The sequence below is a fragment of the Anguilla rostrata genome, chromosome 12, assembly GCF_018555375.3.
Source record: "Anguilla rostrata isolate EN2019 chromosome 12, ASM1855537v3, whole genome shotgun sequence".
NCBI classification, from domain to species: Eukaryota; Metazoa; Chordata; class Actinopteri; order Anguilliformes; family Anguillidae; genus Anguilla; species Anguilla rostrata.
In genome coordinates, this window is record NC_057944.1 from 29,578,015 (window position 1) to 29,599,882 (window position 21,868).

The 21,868-nt window shown below is 44.1% G+C and overlaps 3 protein-coding genes across 6 annotated transcripts in view; 1 reads left to right on the plus strand and 2 right to left on the minus strand.

Moving 5' to 3' along the window:
• pcsk7 (proprotein convertase subtilisin/kexin type 7) overlaps positions 1–2,158 on the minus strand; it is a 31,631-nt gene extending 29,473 nt beyond the window's left edge. The window contains exon 1 of the mRNA XM_064303790.1: positions 1,909–2,158. The gene's annotated coding sequence lies outside the window, so the exon portion shown is untranslated. The remainder of the gene's footprint in view (positions 1–1,908) is intronic.
• A 1,966-nt stretch (positions 2,159–4,124) lies between these two features.
• bace1 (beta-secretase 1) overlaps positions 4,125–21,868 on the minus strand; it is a 59,478-nt gene continuing 41,734 nt past the window's right edge. The window contains exons 4-11 of one of the 4 annotated variants that reach the window (XR_010324735.1): positions 12,850–12,930; positions 12,040–12,177; positions 11,518–11,652; positions 9,018–9,119; positions 8,595–8,744; positions 7,007–7,178; positions 5,301–5,986; positions 4,125–5,246 (exon numbers count right to left, since the gene is read on the minus strand). Coding sequence is in view for 3 of the 4 variants with exons in the window: in XM_064303768.1 (XP_064159838.1) it covers positions 5,742–5,986; positions 7,007–7,178; positions 8,595–8,744; positions 9,018–9,119; positions 11,518–11,652; positions 12,040–12,177; positions 12,850–12,930 (1,023 nt within the window). In the remaining variant the exon portion in view is untranslated. Of the gene's footprint in view, positions 5,987–7,006; positions 7,179–8,594; positions 8,745–9,017; positions 9,120–11,517; positions 11,653–11,967; positions 11,992–12,039; positions 12,178–12,849; positions 12,931–21,868 lie in introns of those variants that run through there. The other 3 variants (XM_064303768.1, XM_064303769.1, XM_064303770.1) reach the window with 3 other exon arrangements.
• LOC135237046 (endonuclease domain-containing 1 protein-like) lies at positions 14,556–17,081 on the plus strand. Its single transcript, XM_064303783.1, has 3 exons — positions 14,556–14,925; positions 15,912–16,068; positions 16,323–17,081. Exons 1-3 carry the CDS (start codon positions 14,629–14,631, stop codon positions 16,709–16,711), a joined length of 843 nt encoding a protein of 280 aa, XP_064159853.1. The 5' UTR covers positions 14,556–14,628; the 3' UTR covers positions 16,712–17,081.

Genomic DNA, 21,868 nt, shown 5'->3' on the forward strand with positions numbered 1-21,868 from the left:
AACCACAGTTCTCCTCCAAAACATGCGGTGTCACCAGCTACTTTTTCCACACTGCAAACCAAAGCCAAGCTCGCACAGGGTAGAGTCAGAGGAAGACCTTTCGTATGCGCCTTTGACATGCAGTCATACGAGCACTCCTTTCCAGCCAGCGGGGGTCGCTCAAGGGCGATGAAACATCTGGTGCCTGTCCGACTGAACTCTCCTGGTTGACTCAGGCGCCAATCACGTGTTGCCCAATGGAGCTACCGGCCACAGTCCGCGCTGGCACTGTCCATTTTCGACCGCAGGCCGTGAGGGGCATCCATGCACCACAGCATGGTGCCTTAACTGAAGAAATTCCGCTTTAAACAAAAGCAGTCCATCAGAAATGAAAGCTAAAGTTCATGCCTTTGTCTTGAAAAAACTCATTACTGCAACAACATAGCCAACATAAAAAAGCGGCTCCATGGCTGATGTGTGCAACAACAATACCAGTCTAGCAATGTTGGGAAAGGAACTAGCGCGTAGCTAAATGAAAGGCTGAGGATTCAAATACAAGGTGGGGCAGAGCAGTTGTACCCTCGGGCCAGGACCCAGACCTGGATCGCTGTAGTGAACATCCGCATGACTCCGATGACAGGAAAACTCTTTACGCAGCCAGATGTTTACTCAGCCAATTAAGGCGATGGACAGCTGATTTGCTGTGGAACTCGCTGTGGATAAGAAAATTAGCTAAGAAAATAAATTTAAAAAACTGACACTGCAATACTTGGCCTAACCCCCCAAGACAATGGGCCGCAAGCTGTGGAATGAAGACTGACAAAGCGTCAAAGCCATCTTTAGCACAGCAAGTTAAGCCGCTATGATACAGGTGGTGTCTGGATTCTGGATTGTAGAAAACCTTGAACAGCTCACAAATCTGGTGATGGCAAATGTTTTACATTTAGACAGCTTCTTTCTCAACAAACTGTCGATCGGTGATTTTTTTTTTTTTGCTTCAAGCAAATTTGTGGAAAGCTATCTAAATTGGCAAGGTCACCGAACCGGTCAGGCAACATTTTTATGCAAAGTTTTACCTCCACAAAAGTGATACCCGTAGTATATCAGAACCAAACTGCATCTGAGATAGACTAAAGTGCAAGAATCATGTTCGAAAACAAAATAACTTGCACACCCACAAAGACATTTGTCTCTTATGTCAACACACACATACACACACCTGCTTCCTGTTTGTCTGTCACCACATATACACGCAAACACACATATACACACACTCTTGTCCATCTCCACCTGTTCAACAGTAAACATTAAACCCAAGTTGTGACGCTCAATAACTCCAATGGCCTATCTATCAAAAATAGAGTGCTGTCACTAAAGGGCATTGCGTGTGTACACGTCTTTTCACTAAGGAAATTTCTCATCTGTCTGTCTCGACACTTCTCTCTCTCCTCTCCGGAACTGCCTTTCTTTATCGAGATACGCAGAAAGACGTCAGATGTCGCTAGCTCAATATCAGTATACAAATGGTACAAATGACAGTAGTAAGTAGCCCTGCTACATAATGTAAGACCGTACACGTTATTTGAAGGGAGAGACTGCAAAGTGTTTTGTTTAACAAAATTGGTAGCTGACAGCTAGTTAGAAGTTATACTAGCTAACTGAGGGTGAACAAGCAATATCCACACATTAGCTACCTAGCTTACTAGCTGGCGAACACCAATTCTTTTGGAAAGTCAAAGACAAGAGCTGACAGTCAGACCAACTGAAAACAACATACCGTTATAGACTTATGGATACACAGAAACACACAGTAACGTTAATTGACACACGTTATACGTACGATGTTATTTAGCTAGCGGTTAGCTATCTTAGTAAGTAGCCGAATTAAGCAGTTTGATGAACTGGTCTAAAAGATAACGGTAGACTAACCTTTTAGATAACTAGCGTACAAACAATCCAATGCTGCTAGCTAGCTACGAGGCTAGCTACACCTGTTTGTACCACAGCCGTCACTCAGCGTTACCTCTCCGTCGAGATTGCAGTGTTTACGAGCATATAGTGTTCAATATTTCGCTTTTCAGAGTATCTGGTGAAAACAGCCTGCCATCCTGACCATCGTGCTCATATCGCCCTGTTGACACTGCACTTCCGCATCGTTCAGGTGAATTAATATATTTCGTCACTTCCTGAAACAAACAGGCGAACGACGTAACCATCTGCGCTGATCCCCTGAACCGGTGTTTCATTCCAGAGAGGAGTATTGAAACCTTATGGCATGCACTGTAATCGTGGAATTAGGGTCAAGTCTGTTGGTCTTTCGCAAATATGAAAAATAAAATAACAGTAGATATGCTCACACCTCGAAAAACAAGCACATGCAGGGCCCTTAGTAATAAAACGATAAAGCAGCGCATGACTGTTTTAATTGCGCACACAGAAATGCTTAAGAACAAAATCAGCGCCAATAAGGAACACAGCAGTGTATAACATATTGCTGACATAAAAAACTACTTATGGCCACGAGAGGACGACCTAAGACCATAAACACAGACTTCTTATCTGCGCATATTGAGTCAACTCCCAAGTTACCACACTACCACAGTGGGTAAGTTCTGACATGTGCTCAGCATCTCTCTCTCTCTCTCACACACACACACACACATTCACTAGAGTTGTGTTGAATACAAAGTAAATAATTATCTTGTGGGCTGTCGTCCCCCTACACTGTGATATATTAGACATAGTGTGTGGATGCTGAGGATAACATTGTGTGGTTGTGGCTTGCTTTCCCCTTACCTTCCAGAGTCTGTTATTTGGTGCAGTATTTCTTCTGTTCTTGACTAATTTCATCTCTCAGTTCTGGAGCTACTTTTCCTGTTGACCACACTGGAAGCCTGGACTGAGCCCAGAGCCAGAATGGACACAGGAAGTGCCCGTGATCCCCTGTGTGTGGAAATCTCGTAGACCACATTGGAAGCCTGGACTGATCCCAGAGCCGGAATGGACACAGGAAGTGCCTGTGATCCTGTGTGTGGAAAGTGTCCCACTGCAGAGTTCCAGCCAAAATCCTGGACTCCTGCTGCCACCTCCTGGTCTCAGATCAGATAGGTCCCGTCAGAGCAGGCCGGGCTCTCTCCCCTCGCTTCCTGAAACTGATGCTGAGGATTTAAGAGGCTCCAGATTCTCTCCCCTCCCTGCCCCCCTTGTGTACTCTAATGGACCCCCCCCCCTCACCCCAGGCTGCTAGAGTGTCTGTTTATGGTCAGGTCAACATACATTTCCCCCGGAACGCAGCAATTATATCCAGAGGTGGACAGAAGACAAGGAGCCCTGCAGTCCTTCAGCACGGTTCATGTTACATTTCTCATAAATGGAGCCAAGGGCACGCAGAGGGGGGTCACGTTTCTCCACATCATTTTCTCCATGAAAGAGTATCTAGAAGCCTGTTGTTTTTGCTCATATGCTCTTTTTTCATCCCTTTTCTAGGATTGATTTATTTCTTTATTGGCCATTGGAAAACCCTAGGATTTGGAATGTATATATACATGCGTCTTATGGAGTGCCTGTCAAGTCTTGATTCGTTTTGGTTTTCACTCTGACCTTCATGCTTAAATTTCCAGTGCATGATTTTTTTTTTTATGGAAAAAGAAGATGATGGAGGGGTGTCCAATCTTATTCAAAAAGGGCTGGGGCAGTTTGGGTGCAGGTTTTTGTTTTAGCCCAGCACTGCAACACCCGATTTCTCTATTTAACTAATCAATGGGTTCAATCAAAACTTTGATAAGTAGAATCAGGTGCCTTAGTGTTGGGCTAAAACAAAAACCTGCACCAACATCAGCCCTTTTCGGATAAGAGTGGACTCCCATGTGACCGTAATACAGTGCTCTGAATCGCTAAGTGTCCCCTCAGCTAATTTGTGTTTTTTGTTTTTGTTTTTTTAGCACATTTTGAATCGAAAGGTGTTGCAAAGTCCCACTGATCCTTGTATCATGTGGGTGAACTGACAGGGGACAGTGATTATTGAGTCATACGTGGGTTAGCGGACTCACACAATGCGTGCTCTGAGCTGATGCCAGGGAGCTTGCGCCTCCGTGTAGAAGCCTGAACAATCAAAGTGAGGTCATCAACCCGGGACAGGCGCGGTGTACAGGTACTAGGTATTTTATTCTTTGTCAGTACAGCCAGGTTCACCTTCGATACAGATCAGGTCTTTATTATTTACAGCAAGTCAACAGCGCCATTTTGACCCGTAGGCTTCATTTAGACTTTTTATATCTTTTTAGCTCTTTTCTCTCCCTTGTGTACATTTATACAGTTAATGTGCTACAATCACAACACTATTAATATCCATTACTCACAAAGGAGGCCCCGGAGTGTGGGCGCACTCATTAATGAAGTTAATGTGGTCAGCGAAACAGCCCGTACACCCGTCAAACACTCTTATTCAAAGGAACCATTCAAAACACAGGGATATATCTAATATTAATTATATTAAATACGTTATCTCATTATTTCTTGATATCTGCCAAAAGTCTATATGTTTATACATCTCGTCTTCTCCAGGGGTGTCCAGTCTTACCCAAAAAGGGCTGGGGTGGGTGCTGCCTTTTATTCCAACTAGGAGGAGGTACTGACAAGAGCAGCCATGTTATAATGTAACTTGTGGTCAGACTGTATATCGCCTGGAAACATAATGGACATATGTTTTATCTTGACATAAAACAATCCTGATATGAATATTTACATGAATATTCAAACAGAATGCAATAATTATGTGAAATCCAGGAAGTTTCATCTCTCATATTTATATTCCTCTCTGTTATAGCCCAGAACAACTACACTCGATTAAACTAATGAACTAATCACAGTCTTCATTGAAGAATTTTATTAGTTGCATCAGGTGTATTAGTACTGGATTACAATAAAAACCAGCCCTTTTTGGATGAGACTGGACACCCCTGCTCTACGCCTCTCCAATGTCAGTATCATCAACCTTGTATATATTTGATATTCACATTTTAAATATATGTTCTGTATATTTGTATAACCCTTATAATGAGTACAGTAGATCGTTAAATGTATGAAATTTGGCTGGTCAGCATCTTCATCCCTCCTCCACAGTATAGTTCTTCAGGGGATGGCACCCAATCACAATAATTCATCATATTTAATAAGCATATCCAGCCCCATCCGTCCTTATTTGTTATATGCAAGCCTCATGCCATAAGTAACCACACACACACACACACACACACATACATACACACCTGTAAGCACGCACTCACACACACACACACACACACACACACATATACATACACACCTCTGGGCACGCACACACACGCACGCACACATGCACACACACACACATACACACACACACACACACACATGCACACACACACACATACACACACACACACACACACACACACCCCTCCGGGACACACTCCCTGCACACACGCTGCTAGCTGTTTGTTGGCTCGCGGGCTGCGGGTCCAGTGAATGCGGGAGGCTTTGCTCAGGGCCCCGCGGGAGCCCGGCTGACGCTGGTGTCCCGGCCTGTCAGCAGACTCCGAGCAACACTTAGCTATACACATCGCCTCCTTCCCGCCAACAGGCGAAAGAGCCGCTAGAGTTACCCGCGCCCTCACCCCCGCAGGCACGGCCAGGGCAGCTGGGGGCGGGGGGAGGCGAGGAGCACCCTCCAACCGCCACGTGTAAATCCCGTGCGGCCTGCTTCCTCCCGCCCGCCCCCTCTCTCACTTGAGGAGGGAGATGTCGTCGGCGAAGTCACCGCCCCCTGGTGACCGGAGGCAGCGCGTGAAGCGCCACTGGCAGACCATGAGGCACAGCGGCAGCATGAAGAGGGCGCAGATTCCCGCCATGATGTAGGCGATGGTCATGAGGGTGGACTCGTCCGTCTGCGGGATGTTGTAGCCGCAGTCCTCCAGGTCCACGCCGTGGAACGGCCCCTCCACCGACGCCGTGCGGAACTCGTCGTGCACTGGGTGGGGGGGTGGGGGGGTGTGGGGGGGTCAACAGCAGGGTTACGCTAGCGGGTTTACAGGCACCTGATTAGTTTGGGTTGAGATCTGCTCCTGTCCTCAGCTCGTGTACATCCTCAACTTTCCTCTCTCTGCCAGCCCCTGCCAGGTCACTCTCTCTTTCCCCCTCTCTGTCTCTGTCTCCGCTAATCCTCCTCTTCCCCCCTATGCCACTTAATCTTCTGTCAGTCACCATCTGTCTCTTCCATTACACACTCTCTCTCTCTCTCTCTTTTCTTTTTTGGCCTTACAAAATCAAAAGCTGACTTGGGGATTATAACATGACTGAAGAAGCATCTCAAATAATATGTGATATAAACCAGTTATAGAAACAAGAGCTGAACTGAATCAACAATAACATAATTAAAAATACTTTAATGCACAGCCGTGTTCACTGTGAGTAATTTTAACTCTATTAGATTACATCTTCACCCTGTTGGACTCAAATAAACTCTGTCAGATTTTATTTAACACTGAGAACATGCTGTGAGCCATCATATTTACAGATAAAGGTAAATTATTGCCACGGCTATTAGTTAAATTAGTAACTGAAATGTTAGCAATAAAAACGTTAGCCTCATAATGCATGAGGGTTCTGTGGTTTCTGAGTATTTGCGGTAGACCTCCCACCTCTAGGGTTACTGTTGCTCTTAACCCTGATTTATGCACTCGTCTTCTCATTGTACGTCGCTCTGGATAAGAGCGCCCGCCTAATGCCACTAATGTAATGCAATGTACTGCACAAATAGCATTCACTGGCTTTATTCGTCTCCCTCCCTCCCTCTCCCTCGACCCCTCTCCCTCCATCCCTCTCCCTCCATCCCTTTCCCTCCCTCTCTCCCTCCCTCCCTCTCCCTCCATCCCTTTCCCTCCCTCTCTCTCCCTCCATCCCTCTCCCTCCCTCTCTCTCCCTCCATCCCTTTCCCTCCCTCTCTCCCCCTCCCTCCCTCTTCCTCCATCCCTCTCCCTCCTTCCCTCACCGTGGCAGGTGCTGACGGCGAAGCCGATGCGCTTCCTCTCCCGGTCGAAGACCACGTAGAAGCCCTCCATGATGACGGCGCCCATGACGGTGCCGGTGCTGGACTGCGACACGGCGAACTTGTAACAGTCCTCCTGCGCTGACGCCACGTCCTCCACAGGCCGCAGGTATTGCTGCAGGGGAGGGGCGGGGGGAAGAGTGATTGGATGGGAGAGAGCAATTCATCACTACCGCTGATCACACTATTACTACATAATCACTGATCACACTATCGCTGATCACACTATTACTAATCACTATATTACTGATCACTGTGTTACTGATCACACAATTACTATATTATCACTTATCACACTATCGCTGATCACACTATTACTAATCACTATATCACTGATCACTATGTTACTGATCACACTATCGCTGATCACACTATTACTAATCACTATATTACTGATCACTGTGTTACTGATCACACAATTACTATATTATCACTTATCACACTATCGCTGATCACACTATTACTAATCACTATATTACTGATCACTATGTTACTGATCACACTATTACTGATTACATAATCACTGATCACACTATCGCTGATCACACTATTACTACATTATCACTGATCATACTATTGCTGATTACAATATTACTACATTATCACTGATCACTGTATTACTGATCACACTTTCGCTGATCACACTATTACTGATCACTATGTTATTGATCACACTATTACTGATTACATAAACACTGATCACACTATTACTACATTATCACTTATCACACTATTGCTGATCACACTATTACTAATCACTATATTACTGATCACTATGTTACTTATCACACTATTACTGATTACATAATCACTGATCACGCTATCGCTGATCACACTATTACTACATTATCAGTGATCACTATATTACTGATCACTATGTTACTGATCACACTATTACTGATTACATTATCGCTGATCAAACTATTGCTGATCACACAATTACCGATCACTATTATTGATCACACTATATCTGATCATACTAGTGTTGATCACATGATTGCTGATCACTATATCATTGATCACACTATTACTGATTACATTATCACTGATCACACTATTGTTGATCACACTGATCAACATATGTTTTCAAAAAATTGAAAAATGTTATTAACAACATTAATATTACTATCAATAATGTTATTATGATTTTTTTATTTTTATTTTAATTTATCCTTGTTGTGTAGGCTTCAGCATAACAGAATGTATGGTTCTTGAGATTAAGGCCAGAGACTCATGTCCCCTACAGGGGACAAAAATGAATCGCCGGGTCACAGGAGGTGACTTCTACTAATTTTTGCCTAAATTCCAGACACAACTGGAATATGCTTTTTGCCAGTAAAAATGTCACTGCCCAGGCAACTTCTCCAAATGGTCAGACTATCTGAGTGAAAACTGGAGGACTCAAATCGTAGATCTTGTTGCATGGAAACGTTGGTCTGGCTTTTTTTGTTCCTGGGCAAGAAAATTAAATTTTATATATCCAAATACGTTTCAAATATCCCCCCCCCCTCCCCCGCACCCACCACCATACCTGAGGCAGGATGGAGATGCGGAAAGACTGATTCCGATTCTCGCTCATCAGGTAGAGTGAGATGACGGGGAAGATGTGCCAGGGGGTGGTGCCAGCCTGCCAGCATACCAGCTGTTCCCCCAACCAGAACCCTGAGGGGAACTGCTCCGTCTGAGAGAGAGGCAGAGAGAAGGTGAAGGGAAGAGGGAGGTCAAGGCAAGAGCAAGTAAGAAAGAGGGGAAGAGAGAAAGACAGAAGAGAGGATAAAAGAGAAGGAGTGCGACGGTGAGAGCAGGTGAGAGAGGAAGGGGAAGGAGAGGGAGAATGACAGAGCGGAGGGAGGCGAGAGGAGCGAAGAGGAAGAGAGGAAAACGAGCTGAGGGTGAAAAAAAGTCAAAGTGAGAAGGAGGAAGGAGAAAGAGGAGGGCACGGGGCAGGGCTCACCGAAGAGGCCGCCTCTATGGCCTTGACGGCAGCCTGGAACACCTTATGGGGGAGCCGCAGGTTGGTGGTCCCGCTGTCCACAATGCTCTTATCGTAGTTATACTGCAAGAGACAATGCAGTCAACCAAGCCGAAATGACTGGAACTGAAAACAAGCCAGTCTGGATTCTACCTGAATTGGACTGAACTGGACTGGGCTGAATTGAACTGGACTGGACTGTACTGGACTGGACTGGACTGGACTGGACTGGACTGGACTGGACTGGACTGGACTGGACTGGACTGGACTGGACTGAATTGAATTGAATTGAATTAAATTGAACTGGACTGTACTTTACTGTACTGTACTGTACTGGACTGGACTGGACTGGACTGGGCTGAATTGAACTGGACTGTACTGTACTGGACTGGACTGGACTGGGCTGGATTGAACTGGACTGTACTTTACTGTACTGGACTGGACTGGACTGGACTGGACTGGGCTGGACTGGACTGGACTGTACTTTACTGTACTGGACTGGACTGGACTGGACTGGACTGTACAGAACTGGACTGGACTGAACTGGACTGGACTGGGCTGGACTGGACTGGACTGTACAGAACTGGACTGGACTGGACTGGACTGTACAGAACTGGACTGGACTAAATTGGACTGGACTGGGCTGAAATGGCAGTGGGCCACAGGGCAGACTGAGCAGTTACACATCAGACTGTTGACTCTAAAGCAGCGCAGCAAAAAAAATTGCTCCTGTGAAATTTACCGTGGCAAAATGTTGTGTAAATTTACCCATCGACATTAAACTTTGTACAGGCCTTTATTGCACAAAAAGGGAAGATTGCACAGAAGATCACATCTGCAGTCTTCATTCCACACCACTTATGTCAATATTACAGTAAAACCACAACATTCTCCATGTGTTACAAATACAGGGGGCAGGGGATCAGGCAGAGACAGGGAGGAAAGGGAGGAGACAGAACGGATTTTGATTTAATCTGCTTAAATCTACTTGTGGGATGTGGCTAAAAGTCAGATGGAATGTACCAATGAACAAAGAGACACATTTATTCAACCACAGATACACAGTGTGTACATACAGTGCACATACACATATTTATATATGTATATGGCCAAGTGTGTTCCAAGCTGTTATCAAGGCAAATTGTGGCTACTTAGGGTGTAAAATATAATATAATAAGATAGTTTTGATTTGTTTTACCTTTTGTTGGTCACTGCATAATTCCATTTGTGTTATTTCATAGTTTTGATGACTTGACTATTATTCTAAAATGTGGGAATTAGTAAAAATAAAGCAAACCCCTTCTGTGAGTAGGTGTGTCCAAATTTTTGACTGGTACTGTATGTACATACATACATACAGTATATCCAGTACATACATACATACATACACACATACACACACACACACACATACATCACGATGGTGCTGAGGCCTGACTTTAAACCAGGGTCATATAGGAGTAACTGTTTGCCGGATAAAGTCAAGGAGGAGGGAGGAAGAGGGCCTGTACAGCATGGTCTGTTGCGCTGAAGATAGTTGCTGAAGGCAGTGACAACTATTGTACAAGAAGAGCCTAAAACCTACCCACAAAGCAACAGAGGGGTGTGAAAACCTGTATCAACCGATGAGTCAAGTTAGAGATAAATGATGGCGTGGTTTAGGGATGTCATCTAAATGCAGAAATACATTATGATCTCATAAAGGAAAACATGGGAGTGGCTGGGAGGTACCTATCATTTGGGATCTAACTTTCTGGGGACTCAATTTTTGAGGGACTAAATCTTTAGAAGGCCAACTCCAGCCCGCTATCTGAGTAAGGACACTTCGCTTCAGAGAGACTGTAGGCAGGTGAGAAACAGAGGGGTTTTTCATTTATAAGCTTGTGTTTATTCTTGCTTTGAGATTATAAGATTCATTGTAACATGCTTAGCTAAGGATTAACCTACTAGGTAAGTGGCGCATATAACCTGTAGAAGCTGTAAGTCGCATCTTACCTACCTAGTGAATGTGTGATTATTGTACTCAAAATTAGCTCAAATCTCTAAAACCAGAATTTGGGTTGTGAGGTCTGTTTAAATTCTGACATTAAATTTATAGATCTCATTGCGCCCAGATACAAACTGAGAAAGGGTAGAGGTATACAACATTATGTCCTACACCTCTACCAAATTTGTACCTTTCACTGCCAGTATTTCTCTGCAGAGATTACTTTAGCTGCGTTTCCACCAAAAGTACCCAGAACTTTTAGTCCCAGGAACTACTTTTTTGAGACTCCCAGTCACTAAGAGAGACTTAATCTTGTTTTGTGGTGGAATTCCCCATTTAAATATGGCCTAATGTAATTATAGTTGGTTAGGAGCGGTTAATCTAGCGTGATTAAGGAGAAAGTCTTCATCATAAAGCACTATTTAGAGAAAATGCATTAAGCCACTAAGTCTGCAGCTCATTAATCCTTTGAAAAAGAAGAACCATAATACTCACCTCCTTGCAGTCCATGTTGAGGTCCTGACCATTGACTTCGATGCGCACAATGATGACCTCATAGTACCACTCCCGGCGAATAGGTGTATACCACAGGTCGCCCACATACAAGGAGGGGTCCACGCCCCCGATGATCTAACAAGATAAAAAAGAACGACAATATTAATAATATTAATAAAAGATTTTTAAAAAAGAAAAAGATATTGTTATTTTCTTCTTCAGATCTCTTCTTCTTCTGTTTTCTCCTGTCTCAGTTGTCCCTTCCCAGTCTGTTTTCCCACTTGTCTATGTCCCTCTTCCACTCTTTCCTCTTCCAGACACACTCTCGTAGGCTTGTCTCCATAATAAAGGAACCCTTTTTAGTTCTTTATGGAACCCTCTATCTTTTTGGAAGCCTTTCTTCGGAGAGTACACAGCGCCCCCCCCCACCATCACACTGCCCCCCCTCACCATGCTGCCCCCCACAGTAGCACTGCCCCCCCTCACCATGCTGCCCCCCCCCCACCATGCTGCCCCCCTCACCATGCTGCCCCCCACAGTAGCACTGCCGAGGCTGTAGTTCTGACTGTAGCCAGCGCCACAGAGCTGCAGAGAGAACAGGTCGGGCACAGAAGTCTGTCGCACCAGGGAGTCAAAGAACGGCTCCAGAGTTTCATCAGGCTGTGGGGAGAGAGAGAGACAAACAGAGAGAGAGAGAGAGAGAGGGGGGGAGAGAGAGAGCAGAGAGAGAGAGAGAGACAAACAGAGAGAGAGAGAGAGGGGGGGAGAGAGAGAGCAGAGAGAGAGAGACAAACAGAGAGAGAGAGAGAGGGAAAGGGGGTAAAGACACACAGAGAGAGGAGGTAGAGATAGATACACAGAGAGTGAAAGAGAAGGAGAGAGACAGCAACAGAGAGAATCAATTAATAAATGTGGATTATGAATTAATAAAATATAAGTCCTAGATCGACATTCAATTGCTACTTTAATGAAAACATATGCATGATATACATTAAAATACCACTAGATGACACTAGAGTGGTTGAGATAGGGGATCTCTTTATTTAATTATATTTCACTACAGCTACACTCCTGCGGATCACATCAAGGGAACTTCAAATGAAAAATAAAACTGTAGAGAAAAAATTGTCATTTAAAAATAGGCCATTTTAAGCAAACACAATGGAGCAAAGCACTGTGGGATTGCTGTCTCTATTTTGAAGGAGCAGTTGATTGTTCTTGGTATCCAGGACCTTTTCAAAAGCTCCCCTGGAAGTAGATATTCCAAGTTTTTTCCCATTGGAGGTTCCCTTTAAGTACTTCCTGGAATGAGGCTAATTACTATTGGCTAACCTTTTCTCTATGGAAGGTGGAATTGAGATGATGTAGACTGTTCTGAGCGCCCTCTGAGCAATGACTCTGTTGAAGTTCCAGCTGTTTGCACAAAATGGTTGAGGTTCAGTTGGCTGTTGAAACAGTTGAGCCTGGTTCAGTGGTACCAGCTTTGCCCAGGTAGAATTATTCACCATGCTGGTGCATGTTTCCACAGCACAATCGCTAAAGTTCTAGTTGTGGGTCTTCAAATTCACATGACTTCTATCACAATCTATCAGTGACAGTATAATTACAGCTACACTACAAATGGTAATCAGGGGTAATGTAGCGTGCTATGTGATTTCAGAGAAATTAATTCTCAAATATACGATCAAATATTAAGGCAACATTTTCTATGAATGGTCCTTCCTAAGCAGTACATAGCTCCTTCATAAGAACTACATAGACATTCATAAGTGCTTTTGTCAGATGTCATGTCATGGCAGTATCACTTCCTGTATCAATGGTAACATAACACATCATAAGTCTATTTGCGGTTACAGACATAAGCATCAATTACTGTTACTGTAGTTATGATGGAGTCAAATATTTCCTAAAAAGGATCTTTTATAGAAAGTGTTACTTATATTAATATGAAACCCTCACTGATACAGGCAGTGTGGTATAATGTTTAGGGAACTGGGCTTGTAACCGAAAGGCTGCAGCTTAAATTCTCAGATAGGACACTGCTGTCGTATCTTCTGTGGTTAAGCTGATTTGCTTTAGTGCTGTAGTACATATCTGTGTGAGTGGACACAATGTAAATTTTCAAAAGTTGTATAAGTTGCTCTAGATACGATGCCAAAAGAGCACTGATACTACGTGGAATATTAAATATTAAACTCTCCTTTCTCTGACGTGTCAGACTGTAGAAGTTGGCACAGCAATTTTCAGATGCACTACCAGTTTCGTCTGGCTCTCTGGTCTTATCTCCCTGATTATTCTCGAATTCTGGGTAGGTTATAAAGGGCCCGACATGGGGTGGGAGGAAGGGACAAGGCTGCAGGTTCTGTGCCATTCTCACATATTGAGCCCAAACTCTGGGAACCTAACATATGGTCCTATTTTTCCACAACACATTGCCTTGCTGGAGAACAACAACAGCCCGACCAACAACCTTACAGGGTTCTTCTGATCAGCTGGACCTATACAGCTTTGGACCATCTAGTTGTGTACGGTATATGACTGAATTACCTGGTTTGAATCATTAGATCCTTTCCCCGTAATCCATATGCTATCAATGATTTTCCAGTAAAGGGGAAAACTTTTGCTGATGGTAAATGCGAATAATTTGTAATGACATTCATATGTATGCAATGATGTGGGCCTTTAATATATTTCACTTGGGCCAGATTTAACTAAAATCTAAAACAAGCTAAAGGAGGAACACAACATCACACTCACAGAAAGAGACACACACACACATACACACACAAGCATGCATTCTCACACGCACACACACACACACACACACACACACAAGGCAATCCGGTATGTATGCAAGCAAAAACGCGGCTTTTTTTGGGTCTGTTGACCTTTTTAAAAAAAATTGAGAGAGCGAATGAGAGAGAGAGAGAGAGAGAGCGAGAGAAAGAGAGAAAGAGTGACCCGCAAATAGTGTATCAAGGTAGATAAGGAGGAACCAATATAAGAAGAGGACCACTCTAGACCAAATCCTGACTCTGCTGTGGAACTGTGTGCTACAGGTAAAGTGTTCAGAATTCTGCTAAACTGGTTCTCTGAATTCCACTGGCTCAGATGCAGGTCTTGGCAGCGTTGTGCTTCCTTGTCTTGGCACACCTGCCCCCCCTGAGGGGGGAGGTAGTGGGAAGCTTCCAGGACGTCCCGGAGTGCCTGGACTTCTTCTACGAGGGCAAGGTGCCCGAGTGGGGCGCGGCCACGCCTGGCGCCGCCCGTTTGTGTCAGCGATTCAAGAACAGCTACCACTTCGCCACGCTGTACGACACGCTCCACCGCATCGCCGTCTACTCCGCCTACCGCTTTCAGACCAGCGACGGCGGCGGTCGCGAGAAGCGCTGGTTTGTGGAGCCACAGGTGAGCACAGAGGAAGACTCACAGCGACCTTCCTCCCAGTTTAGTTCAGCTGTTCAGCCTCGCGCAGCGTCACACTCCTCTCAGCGATATCCTCACAAGCCAGCGATAAAAAACATCCCAATTTCAGATTCTGAGACACAGGCAAGTCTAGAGCTTCCGTAGGTAACAGATCCTATAAAAAGCCAATGAATGGTCTTCAAAAACAGAGGACGTACTCCAAGCAACAAAAAACACAGAATTCTTTTTCATTTTCTGTTAAGCTGTGTTAAGTCTTTTGTGGGAAAGTTAAAAAAAAAAAACACTACTGAATATACAGGAGATGGAAAGACTGACAGAGAACTGAAAAGGAGTTATCAGAGAGAAAATGACAGGCACATTAAAAGAGAAGTAACACATACATACACACATGTGAAAAGTACTGCACTTATTTTATTTCATGTTCACTTCAAATGATCCTTGGGGACAACGTGTCTCACGTTTTAAAAAACGGAATTTGTGGAAATAGTCTTTTAATGAGGTTTTTTTAATACATGCAGAGTGATGCATGGCACAGATGGTGGATTCAACACCAGCAAGAGGCTCATTTATCTTTAGAAATGCCTTTACAGATTACCAAACATCATCTCACACACATGAAAAAACAAAACACACACACGCACACACTCACAAACAAACACACAGACACAAACAGACACACATACCCCTCCCCCCACACACACGCTCACTCACGCACAGCCACACACACATACGCACACACTCACAAACAGACACACATAACCCCCCCACACACACACACACACCCACAAACAGACACACTTACACACACAAACAGAAACACATACCCCTCCCCCCCACACACACACATGCTGACTCATGCACACACACACACACAGACACCACAAACACTCACCATACACACACACACACACAAACACACACAAACACACACACACACACAATGGTTTGACTGGAGAGCTTTTTCACAGCTCGTGGACCTCAGTTTGGGTGCGGAGATGCGGGACGGGTACTGGCTCGGGCAGGACAATCCGGGGGTGTACTTGGGTGAGAGGCAGGCTCTCAACGAGGACTACACGCACTCCGGCTTTGACCGCGGACACCTCAACCCAAACGGACACCACCCAGGTAATGCAGCCCCATGCCTCGGGCCTGATCCAAGCTAAAAACATCTCCATTACTGTATCCACTGTAGTCTTTCTCAGTCGTTTCTGTTTGGTTTTTATACTGCAGCTGAAGGAGTTCTGAGGGGATGTTAACATAAGAAATAGAAAAGAATTCAGTTCCACTTAAAAATCACCTTACCATCTCTCTCTCTCTGTCTCTCTCACCCTCTGCCTCTCCTCTCTCTGTCCCTCTATGCCCCCCCCACTCCCCTGCAGTGCCCAGCCGCAACGCCACCTTCACTCTTACCAATGTGGTGCCCCAGAACCCCAAGCTGAACCAGAATGCCTGGCGCATGTACGAGTCCCAGCTGACCGACCTCTTCAACGCCCAGTGCGCGCAGGCCTACGTGCTGGTGGGCGCCATCCCTTCCGCTGACAACTGGATCATCAAGAACAACGTCAAGCGGGTCAACATCCCCGACTACATCTGGAACGCCTACTGCTGCCTGGACAACAACGGCCAGCCCATCCGCAGCGGGGGGGCCATAGCTAACAACACTGAGAAGAACCACTTTGGCAGGCACACTCTCTCAGAGCTGGAAGAGTTCCTGAGTCAGTACCAATCACCAGTGGGGAAGCTCTTCTCCAACAACTGTGGGGCTTAGAAGAGTATTGTACATTACAGAAGGGAAGTCAGACACACCCCATAGGCGTACAGAGAATATTTCTGTCTATTTTTGTAATTTCCATTTCACCATGAACTCATTTATCTAATTTATGCACTAAAACCCACTTATTCACAATTTAGTTATTTGGTTGATGCATTTACAAAGGAGTACTTAATATGGTAAGAAAACCACCACGAGATATTGCAATCTCACAAGTTCTCCCCATTCAACCTTTAAATAATCAACAATGTTAAATTTCGACGTGGATACAGCTACTGTAACAATGGAATGGAAGACAAACTTCCACGGGTATATAACACACACATTGATTCTCCCATTTTCAATAAAGGCTGTACGTCTTCAGAAATCAGTCCCAGCTTGTCTGCTTCCATAAGGGAATTATTATACATTACATTACAGGCATTTAGCAGACGCTCTTATCCAGAGCGACTTACACAACTTTTACATAGCATTTTACATTGTATCCATTTATACAGCTGGATATATACTGAAGCAATTTCGGGCAAGTACCTTGCTCAAGGATACAACAGCAGTGTCCTACCCGGGAATCGAACCTGCGACCTTTCGGTTACAAGCCCAGTTCCTTACCCACTGTGCTACACTCCGGAATAAATAGGCAAATGACACCATACGGTACAATAAAGCCACTGAGCTACATCAAAACTGAAGGATACCTATACAAGTCCCTGGAGTATGTTACTCTGAGTAGTATGCTGTGTAGACACACCGTCACCAAGCAATGACCCTGGATCCTTTAACATATGTCTGATGGATTTAAAATGACACTTGGTATTTGCAGGCCTCTAGCTCGTAGAGACTCACGTTTGTAACTGACAATTCCTAGACCTCTGTATGGTGGCGCCATCTAACGTGTCTCCTACTGCCTTGGGTAGCTAATGTTAGCGAGCAGACTAGCGTTAGTTAATGATATTTAAAAGGCAGTGGCTGACATTATTTCTATCACAAACTCTCAGTGTGACACTGAAGTATAATTGCAGCGTTGCGATGGAAAAGAGGCCAGAGTTTGAACCAGGGCCTTTTACAGGAAGAACCACAATGGGCCCGTGAGAAAATTAAGAAAAGCCAAACACAACGGCAGAAAGGAAACAGGACTGTAGATGAAGAAAACCACGTGGGGCGTTTATGAAGATTGAGAGGAGATTGAAATGGATACAATACACGCAATAAGTATTAGGCTGCCTGTGGTCTTTTAAAAAAAAATTTAGGTAGAGAAGAATTCAGTTAATTTATGCACATTTAAAAAACAATTTGAAAAAACATTTGAAAAACAAACCAAAGGGCAAACATTTTTTTCCAATGTCTACTTACAATAACACAAAAAGATGAGTTTTACTTAAAAATAAACTAAGACACAACTCTCCTCAAAATAGCCTTCTTGGGCTTTAATTACAATTAAATTAATTATTGGAAGTCTCAAACTTTTCCCCTCCTAATTTGTAGGTGCCCCTATGAAGATTCTAGGGGTGATGCGTGGTGAAGAACTGAATTGGAGATGCTTTAAAAAATTATTGTGTGCATCTAACTGAAACTGTTAGGTTTCTCTGCAGATATCGACACTGGAAGACGAAGAAGCAGCTCAAGCAACTATAAACAGATAGAACCACATATTCATCAACCACACGGTGCAGCAGGGTGGAAATGACTGCCATCTCGCTTGATTGTGTTCCACCGCAACCACAGACCCGCAGTCAGCCGCCCATACCAAGAGGACCCAGCACTGCTATGCTGAAATGTAGATGGCACAATCTCTCCCGACATTAAACAAGACTGGCCCAGTACTCTTAGTCCATCCAGGCCAAGTCTCATACTGTGACGATAACCTATTTTGGCCTTAGTCAGTACTTAGACATGGGTGCATGTTTCTGTCTTTTTTTTACATTTAACTGGAATGTAACAGAAGTGTTGGGAATGCAGATCTGGTGATGAAGATCGGCATCAGGCCCTTGCCAACTGGGTTCTTCCATCTAGAGTGTTTTTGTTAATTGCTTGCTAAACTTGTTAACCTTCCTGAAAACGAGAGAAATACATGGAAAAGATATATTAGAACTTCTTAAGAAAACTCTGTCACAAGTTTCGCCACTGACACGCAGCACCATACTGCAGGTTAGGACAGCAAACAACAGTAACGTTAGCACTGATGATTTGGCTCAGTATAGAACAGTTTAGTACAGTGTGAACTGGACTTGATGGACATTGCTTTGAATAACTGTTTCATAATGCGTATTATACCTTATCAGACCAGTGTTTTGTAGTTGTTCCAATGACCTTCCGTATGCACTTATTGCACTTCGCTTTGGATAAAATGACTGTAATGTAATGTAATGTAATAGCTAAGCTGAACTACCATGCTAGTGGATGACGCTAGCTCCTATTTGTAACTATGTCCTGAGCTATGTCAGGGGCGACATAGCTCAGGACATAAGAACGGTTGTCTGGCAGTCGGAGGGTTGCCGGTTCGATCCCCGCCCTGGGCGTGTCGAAGTGTCCCTGAGCAAGACACCTAACCCCTAAATGCTCTGGTGAGTGAGAGGCATCAATTGTAAAGTGCTTTGGATAAAAACGCTATATAAATGCAGTCCATTTACCATTTATAGCTAAAAGTAAACTAACTCAACTCCCTAGCTAGCATGCTATCTCCTACTGCCTTGGTAGCTAATGTTAACTAGCAATAGTTAATGATATTTAAAACGCAGAGGCACACATCATTTCTATCACAACCTATCAGTGACACTGAAGTATAATTACAGGGTTGTGATGGAAAAGAGGCCTGAGTTTCAACCAGGGCCTTTAAAAGGTGATTATCTCCAGAAATGGCCAAACACAGAGGAGGAAGAAGAACCGCCAGTGGACAGAGCTAAGCAGAAGGCAGAAGTCATGAAAGCATCTGCACATCTTGAGAAGGAACAACACAGTGGCTGCGCTCCTTCCAGAGAAGAACCACAAGTGGCCAGTGTGAAAATGAAGATAAGAAAAGCACAGAAAAGCCAACCGCAAGGGCATTAGATTGTGAGGAGATGGAAATTGATACAATACAGGCAACAAGTATTAGGCTGCCTGTGGTTTTTTATTTATTTTTTGTTTTAGGTAGAAAAGAACACAGTTAATTTGTGCACATTTAAAAAAACAATTAGAAAAAAACATTTGAAAAACAAACCCAAGTGCAAATCTTTTTTCTTCCAATTTTCAATACTTACGATACCACAAAAAGATGAGTTTTACTAGCCTCCTTTGGCTTTAATTACAATTAAATTAATTATTGGAAGTCTATCCATTCGTTTTGCACAGTGGGAGCTCAAATGGTGGGAGGGGGGTGGAACGTTAGTTAAATTTCACTGAATACAGTGAATCAGCAACTATGATCTACTGGTCAAAAAATAAATGTATCTGCCATTACCCAATCTTTCTTAGTCATGTTGATGGTGCTTGGCCCAATGGAGTCTTTTTTTCTTGTTAACAGCATATATCAAGGGCTCTTTCAGATACACGTCCTTTTAGACCAAGAGGTTGTAGTCCCTATTTCACTGTAGTCAGGGAAACAAGTTTCTAGCTAGTTGCATTGAGGTCTTTTTGTATTTGTGGTCCAGTGGTTTCAAGTTATTTGTCTTCTACCTTTTGATCTTCCTGGACTTCTCCTTTTAACATTACTGCTCATCAGCTGGACAACTCTGAGTGTGTACCAAACGCTGCACCAGGAAATCTTAAGCTTCTTTGCAGTTTTTCACAGGGAATAACCTTTTCGGCTGAAACTTTTGTGTCTATTTTACTCGCCCTACAGGCCAATGGTATTAGGCTACCTGTGGTCTTAAAAAACTTAAGGTAGATAAGATTTTACTCAATTTAATCACCACTCTATCTCCCTCCCACCCCTCCACCTCGAACTTTGCAAAATGATTGGATGGATTTCTGGAATCTGGCCTAACACCTTTGGACTGTACTGTATGCACTTTGTAAATGCAGAAGTTGATCCTGAAGTCATAAAGGAAAGGTAAGAGTGATTTGAAGAAAGGGGTGAAGAAAGGAAAAAAACACTGTGAGTTCTTGGTTTAAGGTGCAGGATTTTGGTAGCAGATTTTTAAGAGCACTGCTGTCAGATTACTGTGCGTGCGTGCGTGCGTGCGTGTGCGCGTGTGTGCATGTATGCACCTCAGTCCAGAACACCACTCAGGTAATGCATTCTCATACCTTGAGTCTAATGCATATTATACAAAAATCTCCATTATAGTCTTTCTCTGTATGTTCTGTTTGGTTTTTATACTGCGGCTGAAGGAGTTCTGAGGGGATGTTCACACAAAAATAGCAAATAATGCCAAACAGAGACAATAAGAAAACTAGGATGCCTGTGACTCAGACAGGCGTTCAGTTCCGCTTTTCCAGCTGGTTTTCCCCTAAAAATGACCTCTCCATGGACTGGTGGAGAGAGCACACATGCCTGGGTTGCAATGATTAATCAGCCCAGGTGCTTAAAGGTGTGTTCCTCTCCACAGTTCCGAGCTGAGACAGGGAGTACAAACCGAGAGAGCGCGTTTTTGAAGAAGGAAGAAAACCCGCCACTGAAAAGCTGGAGGAGCTTTGAGCCAGCTATGAGGGGCGAGCTGAAAAGCTGCTGCTCAGTCTTACTTTCTTTGTCGTTGTTATTTTTGTTTGCTTTGTTAGTTTATGTTTTTGCTCAGTGAGGGGGAAGGGTGAAGGCGTTTGTTCATTTGGTTTTGTGTTGCTGTGGGTGCCATCTCTCTCTCTCCATGCGACAAACAACAGTCCACTCCCCTAAACTTCAGCATCACCCTCCCAAGGGCGTGGCTTGAAGAAAGGGGTCAAGGAAGGATGTAAAAGGCTGTGAGGGGGGAGATTTTTGGCAGATTTTTGGAGACACACTTCTGATCAACACCAGCCTTTTTCTCTGAGTACCAACCCATTCCAACAGTGAGACCAAACAAAGGTGAGAAACAGTGGGGGGGTTTCTTTTAGTGTCTGTATGATTCACGTTTCCTTTATATTTTTAGATTCTTAGTAACATGCTCAGCTAGAGTTATAACCCCTGGGCAGGGGGCACATATATAACCCAAAGAACCAGTAAGGTGCATAACACCTAGCTAACTGCAAATGTGTGAGAGG